The sequence below is a fragment of the Piliocolobus tephrosceles genome, chromosome 20 (genome assembly GCF_002776525.5).
Source record: "Piliocolobus tephrosceles isolate RC106 chromosome 20, ASM277652v3, whole genome shotgun sequence".
Taxonomy (NCBI): domain Eukaryota; kingdom Metazoa; phylum Chordata; class Mammalia; order Primates; family Cercopithecidae; genus Piliocolobus; species Piliocolobus tephrosceles.
Genome location: NC_045453.1, coordinates 24,410,451 through 24,417,660, shown reverse-complemented (window position 1 = coordinate 24,417,660; position 7,210 = coordinate 24,410,451). Strand labels below are relative to the sequence as shown.

Sequence of the window (7,210 nt, the reverse complement as noted above, 5' to 3'; positions counted from 1 at the left end):
ACTGTCTCCCAGGCTGGAGTGCAGTGGTGCGATCTCGGCTCACTGCAAGCTCTGCCTCCCGGGTTCACGCCATTCTCCTTCCTCAGCCTCCTGAGTAGCTGGGACTACAGGCGCCTGCCACCACGCCTGGCTAATTTTTTGTATTTTTAGTAGAGACGGGGTTTCACCATGTTAGCCAGGATGGTCTCGATCTCTTGACCTCGTGATCCACCCGCCTCAGCCTCCCAAAGTGCTGGGATTACAGGCGTGAGCCACCGTGCCTGGCCCACAGAACACATATATAACCGTGTCCCCATTAGATTAGAATACTGTATTTTTACTGTGTTTAAATATGTTCAGCGACACAAGTACTTACCATTGTGCTGCGACTGCCTGCCTTATTCAGTACAGTCTCATGCTGTACAGGTTAGTAACTGAGGAGTAATAGGCTGTACCATTCAGCCTAGTGCGTGGCAGGTGATAGCATCCAGGTTGTGTAAGTCACTCTAGAATGTTCCCACAGTGCTGAAGCGGCCTAATGCATTTCTTAGAACGTATCCCTGTTGCTTAAAACTGCATGACTGTAAATAATTTGGGATTGGGGACAAAGTATCTTTTTATTTATTTATTTATTTATTTTTTGAGACAAAGTCTCACTCTGTCACCAGGCTAGAGTGCAATGGTGCGATCTCAGCTCACTGCGACCTCCGCCTCTAGGTCTCAAGCAATTATCCTCCCTCAGCCTCCTGAGTAGCTGGGATTACAGGCATACGCCACCACGCCCAACTAATTTTTGTATTTTTGGTAGAGATGGGATTTCACCATGTTGTTGGCCAGGATGGTCTCGATCTCTTGACCTCATGATCCGCCCGCCTTGGCCTCCCAAAGTGCTGGGATTACAGGCATGAGCCACCGCGCCCGGCCAGGACAAAGCATCTTTTATTTGGACCACAGCTTCATGGGAGCTTCTGCTCTCTTTTCTTGTTTCACTGAAAGATGAAGCCTTAGATATGACTGTGGTCCTGAGCCACGGAAGATTCTGTAGAGAAAAGCATTCTGAGAAGAGTGGGCAGACGTGAGCACAGCCTTGATGTGTGGGTCTGTCTTTCCCACAGGTGCTGCGAGTGGCTGAGATGCTGCGGTGGAGGGGAGGCCAGGCCCCGCACTGTCTGGCTGGGGCACCCCGAGAAGAGGGACCAGAGGTATCCTCGAAATGTCATCAACAATCAGAAGTACAATTTCTTCACCTTTCTTCCTGGGGTATGTGCAGACAGGGACCGTGTTCTTTTCTTATTTCCATCACAAACACATGCGTTGGTACAGCTGTGATGTGATATGATGTGATGTGATGTGATTTATGTTATGTTATGTTATGTTATTTTTTTAGAGTCTCACTCTGTCGCCCAGGCTGGAGTGCAGTGGCACAATCTTGGCTCACTGCAACCTCTGCCTCCTGAGTTCAAGCAATTCTCCTGTCTCAGCCTCCTGAGTAGCTGGGATTACAGGCGTGTGCCACCATGCCCAGCTAATTTTTGTATTTTTAGTAGGATGGGGTTTTACTATGTTGGCCAGGCTGGTCTTGAACTCCTGACATCAGGTGATCCACCCACTTCAGCCTCCCAAAGTGCTGGGATTACAGGTGTGAGCCACCCTGCCTGCCGGTACAGTCTTAAAAGACTGAGTTCCCTGTGGCAGATGTCGGTGACTTTTCTGTGCCACCTTAGCCCCTGGTTGTTCATCTTCCCTGGGCTCAGCACTGGGTAGTGGCGGGGTTGGAGGTGGGGTGGGTGGAGGGGGCACCTGCCTCTGTCTTCAAGGCTATGTGACCCCACCTGCTCAGTTAGAGTAACTTGATATGTATTTGGTGTGCTGAGCCTAAGAGTCAAAAAGTCATTCTGGGGACCTCGCATTATGACCAAAACAACAGAAAAGAATGTCAGCAGTGCTTAAATTTCCCCCCATCATGACACATGTAGTCAGTATTGGCAAGTTGGGAGATAATAGCTTAGAGGAGACAAAAATAAAGGTGCATTTTAATCTTACCATCTATAGGCCGGGTGCGGTGGCTCAGCCTGTAATCCCAGCACTTTGGGAGGCTGAGGTGGGTGGATCACAAGGTCAGGAGTTTGAGACCAGCCTGGCCAAGATGGTGGAACCCCGTCTCTACTAAAAATAAAAAATCAGCCGGGCGTGGTGGCACGCGCCTGTAGTCCCAGCTACTCAGGAACCTGAGGCAGGAGAACTGGGAGGTGGAGGTTGCAGTGAGCTGAGATTGTGTCACTGTACTCCAGCCTGGGTGACACAGCGAGACTCCATCTCAAAAATAATAATAATAATAAATAATAACAATAAATAAATAAAAAATCTTACCATCTATAGAGAGAATTTTCTTTTCTTTTCTTTTCTTTTCTTTTCTTTTTTTTTTTTTTTGAGACAGAGTCTCCCTCTGTCGTCCAGCCTGGAGTACAATGGCACTATCTCGGCCCACTGCAACCTTCACCTCCTGGGTTCAAGTGATTCTCCTGCCTCAGCCTCTTGAGTAGCTGGGATTGCAGGCGTGTGCCACCATGCCCGGCTAATTTTTGTATTTTTTAGTAGAGACGGGGTTTCACGGTGTTGGCTGGGCTGGTCTTGAACTCCTGATCTCGTGATCCACGCGCCTCGGCTTCCCAAAGTGCTGGGATTACAGGCGTGAGCCACTGTGTGCGGCCGTGTAACTTTTTAAAAATAATTTTTTATTTTATTTTTTGAGATGGAGTTTCACTTTTTATTTTTTGAGATGGGGGACTCACTGTCACCCAGGTGGGAGTGCAGTGACGTGATCTCGGGTCTCTCTTTGCCTCCTGGGCTCAATTGATCTTCCCGTTTCAGCCTCCTCAGTGGCTGAGACTACAGGTGCATGCCACCACTCTTTTTTTTTTTTTTTTGAGACGGAGTCTGGCTCTGTCTCCCAGTCTGGAGTGCAGTGGCCGGATCTCAGCTCACTGCAAGCTCCGCCTCCCAGGTTTACACCATTCTCCTGCCTCAGCCTCCGGAGTAGCTGGGACTACAGGCGCCCACCACCTCGCCCGGCTAGTTTTTTGTATTTTTAGTAGAGACGGGGTTTCACCGTGTTAGCCAGGATGGTCTCGATCTCCTGACCCCGTGATCCGCCCGTCTCGGCCTCCCAAAGTGCTGGGATTACAGGCTTGAGCCACCGCGCCCGGCCGAATGCCACCACTCTTGACCAATATTTGTATTTTTTGTAGCGATGGGGTTTCACCATGTTGCCATGGCTGGTCTTGAACTCCTGAGCTCAAGCAGTCTGCCCACCTCAGTGGCTGACGCCTGTAATCCCAGCACTTTGGGAGGCTGAGGCAGGCAGATCATGAGGTCAGGAGATTGAGACCATCCTGGCTAACATGGTGAAACCCTGTCTCTACTAAAAATACAAAAAATCAGCCAGGCATGGTGGCTGGCGCCTGTAGTCCCAGCTACTTGGTTGGCTGAGGCAGGAGAATGGCATGAACCTGGAAGGTGGAGCTTGCGGTGAGCCGAGATCGCACCACTGCACTCTAGCCTGGGTGACAGGGCAAGACTCTGTCTCAAAAAAAACCCAAACAAAACAAAACAAAAACACAGTCTGGATGCAGTGACTCAGGTCTATAATCCCAACACTTTGGGAGGCTGAAGTGGGAGGATCGCTTGAGCCCAGGAGTTCAGACCAGCATGGGCAACATAGGGAGACCCTGTCTCTATAAATAACAAAAAATTTAGCTGGGCATGGTGGTGCATGCTTGTGGTTTCAGGTACTTGGGAGGCTGTGACAGGAGGATTGCCTGAGCCCAGGAGTTTGAGGCTTCAGTGAGCTACGATCACTCCACTGGATGCCAGCCTGGGTGACAGAGCGAGACCTGGTCTCAAAAAACAAAACCAAACCCTAAAACACACGTAACATAGTTGATGCCCCTGTGTGCCCCTCCATGTTAGATTTTACCCCTTCCCCAGGAAGTAACTGCTCTTCTGAATTTGGTGTTTACAATTTCCATGTATATCATTATTTACTCTTTCTTTTACAAAAGATACTTTTGTTACTCATGTGTGTTTTTCTAAACAACATATGGAAGTGTTTAAGCTCTATATGAAAAGAATCGAGTAAATTGTATCCTTATTCAGGAATTTATTTTTTTTTTTTGAGATGGAGTCTTGCTCTGTTCCCCAGGCTGGAGTGCAGTGGTGTGATCTTGGCTCACTGCAGGCTCCGCCTCCCGGGATCATGCCATTCTCCTGCCTCAGCCTCCTGAGTAGCTGGGACTACAGGTGCCCACCATGGCACCTGGCTAATTTTTTTTTTTTTTTGTATTTTTAGTAGAGACGAGGTTTCACCGTGGTCTCGATCTCCTGACCTTGTGATCCGCCCGCCTTGGCCTCCCAAAGTGCTGGGATTACAGGGGTGAGCCACCACGCCTGGCCTTTTTTTTTTTTTGAGACAGAATTTTGCTCTTGTTGCCCAGGCTGGAGTGCAGTCGCATGATCTTGGCTCACCACAACCTCCGCCTCCTGGGTTCAAGCAATTCTCCTGCCTCAGCCTCCTGAGTAGCTGGGATTATAGGTGCTCACCCCCACGCCTGGCTAATGTTTGTATTTTTAGTAGGGACAGGGTTTCACCGTGTTGGTCAGGCTGGTCTCGAACTCCTGACCTTAGGTGATCCGCCCGCCTCGGCCTCCCAAAGTTCTGGGATTATAGGTATGAGCCACCACGCCTAGCTGCAGGAATGTTTTTAAATATTAATTTCCCACAATGTTCCCGATTTCATCAGACAAGCCCTGAGTGTCTTTCTTTGTTGTCTCCCTCCATTCCAGGTGCTGTTCAACCAGTTCAAATACTTTTTCAACCTCTATTTCTTACTTCTTGCCTGCTCTCAGTTTGTTCCCGAAATGAGACTTGGCGCACTCTATACCTACTGGGTTCCCCTGGTAAGTTAATCGGCATTGTTTGTTCAGTAACCTTAGAGGTTTGGAAACAGAAAGTTCTTTGTTTCTCTCACTGAGGTATCTGGAATGGGATGGTGGCCTTGTAAGGGAGAGGATGCCCTCAGGCCAACACATTGGGAGTCTCTGAGACTTTAATGTTGAGGCTCCATTTCATATACCACCTGGATCAAACTATAGCAAAGCCTGTGCCATTCATTCATTCATTTAGCTGTTTGGTCTTACATTATCTCAACAAGGATTTATTGTATATGGCACAAGTCTAGACTCTGGGAACACAGTGGCAAATGAGAAAGACAAATCCCCTGTCCTCATGGATTGTATCACAGTTTGAGCATCCCAAATCCAAAATCCCAAATGCTCTAAAATCTGGCCAGGCGCAGGGGCTCATGCCTGTAGTCCCAGCACTTTGGGAGGCTGAGGCGGGTGGATTGCCTGAGGCCAGGAGTTCGAGACCAGCCTGGGCAACATGGTGAAACCCACCTCTACTAAAAATATAAAAAATCAGCGGGGTGTGGTGGCGCGCACCTGTAGTCCCAGCTACTTGGGAGGGTGAGGCAGGAGAATCGCTTGAATCCGGGAGGCAGAGGTTGCAGTAAGTTGACATCATGCCACTGCACTCCAGCCTGAGTGATGGAGAGAGACCTGTCTCAAAACAAAAACAAAAACAAACAAAAAATTCCAAATAAATAAAAATAGTGCTCCAAAATCTACAACTTGTTGAGCATTAACATGGAACTCAAAGGAAATGCTCACTGGAGCATTGTGGATTTTAGATTTTCGGATTTGAGATGCTCAACTAGTAAGGATGGCACAGATATTCCCCAGTCTGAAAACATCTGCAATCTCAAACACTTCAGCTCCCAAACATTCTGCATCAGGGATGCTCACCTTGTGTTTGGATTGTTTTCTGAGATCACATTTTCTTTTTATCCAATGTAGAGTATTTGAGTGGGAGGGGTTGGAAAAGTAGCAGAATCTGTGCTTTTGTGCATATGATGTGTGGCAGAACCGAGTAGCCCCTCTATTCCTTCCCTCGCCTCCTTTTCTTTCTCCCTTGCTTTGGCAGATGGTGGTAGAGTACCTGCTGTGTGCCAGGCCCTGTGCTGGGTTCTGGGGGTGCAGCAATGAACAGAGTAGACAAATACTTCTGCCCTGTAGGGCTGATGTTCAGAGAGCATAGACAATAAACGAATTGTTAAAAATTGTGATAAGTGCTCTGAAGGTAACAGAATAAGGTCATAGGACAGATGGGGTATCCCAGGTACATTTAGTATTTTTTGCATGAATGAAGGTGAAGGGTAGGAGATGTGAAGGGGCAGCTTTAGCCTGTGTGGCTGTGAAAGGCCTTCTGAAAAGTGATGGGAAGGAGGAGCATATTCCAGGGGGCAGCAATGCAAAGGCCCTGCAGCAGACATGTGCTTAGAGCATTTGAGAAACAGAAAGAGGTCCAATGTAACTGAGCTGTGGAGAGGGCAGAATGGATACCCTTTTTTCTCCAAACTGAGATATTATGAAATGCAGTTGCTGTTTATATTCTCAACAAGTGGGACCTGGGGGAACACTTGGATTCTCTGTTCATAAATCTCATTAACATTTTTATTTTTATTTATTTATTTATTTTTGAGACGGAGTTTCGCTCTTGTTGCCTAGGCTGGGGTGCAATGCCGCAATCTCGGCTCACCACAACCTCCGCCTCCAGGGTTCAAGCAATTTTCCTGCCTCAGCCTCCTGAGTAGTTGGGATTACAGGCGCCCGCCACCATGCCCAGCTAATTTTTGTAGAGACGGGGTTTCACTCTGTTGGCCAGGCTGGTCTCGAGCTACTGACCTCAGGCTATCCACCCACCTTAGCCACCCAAAGTGCTGGGATTACAGGTGTGAGACACCGCTTGGCTCTATTTTTATTTTTAATTAAAGAATTTGCTTTTAAGCCGGGTGCGGTGGCTCACACCTGTAATTCCAGCATTTTGGGAGGCCAAGATGGGCGGATCACAAGGTCAAGAGATCGAGACCATCCTGGCCAACATGGCGAAACCCTGTCTCTACTAAAAATACAAAAATTAGCTGGGCATGGTGGCATGCACCTGTTGTCCCAGCTACTCAGGAGGCTGAGGCAGGAGAATCGCTTGAATCTGGGAGGTGGAGGTGGCAGTGAGTGCCACTGCACTCCAGCCTGGTCAACAGAACAAGACTCCGTCTCAAAAAAGAAAAAAAGAAAAAAAAAAAAAAAGAATTTGCTTTTAGAGACAGGGTCTCAC

At 48.2% G+C, this 7,210-nt stretch overlaps 1 protein-coding gene across 1 annotated transcript in view; it reads left to right on the top strand.

Moving 5' to 3' along the window:
- Window positions 1-1,100: 1,100 nt before the first annotated feature.
- ATP9A (ATPase phospholipid transporting 9A (putative)) overlaps window positions 1,101-7,210 on the top strand; it is a 144,225-nt gene continuing 138,115 nt past the window's right edge. The window contains exons 1-2 of the mRNA XM_026455147.1: window positions 1,101-1,239; window positions 4,822-4,935. Of these exons, the coding sequence (XP_026310932.1) occupies window positions 4,897-4,935 (39 nt within the window). The 5' untranslated portion in view covers window positions 1,101-1,239; window positions 4,822-4,896. The remainder of the gene's footprint in view (window positions 1,240-4,821; window positions 4,936-7,210) is intronic.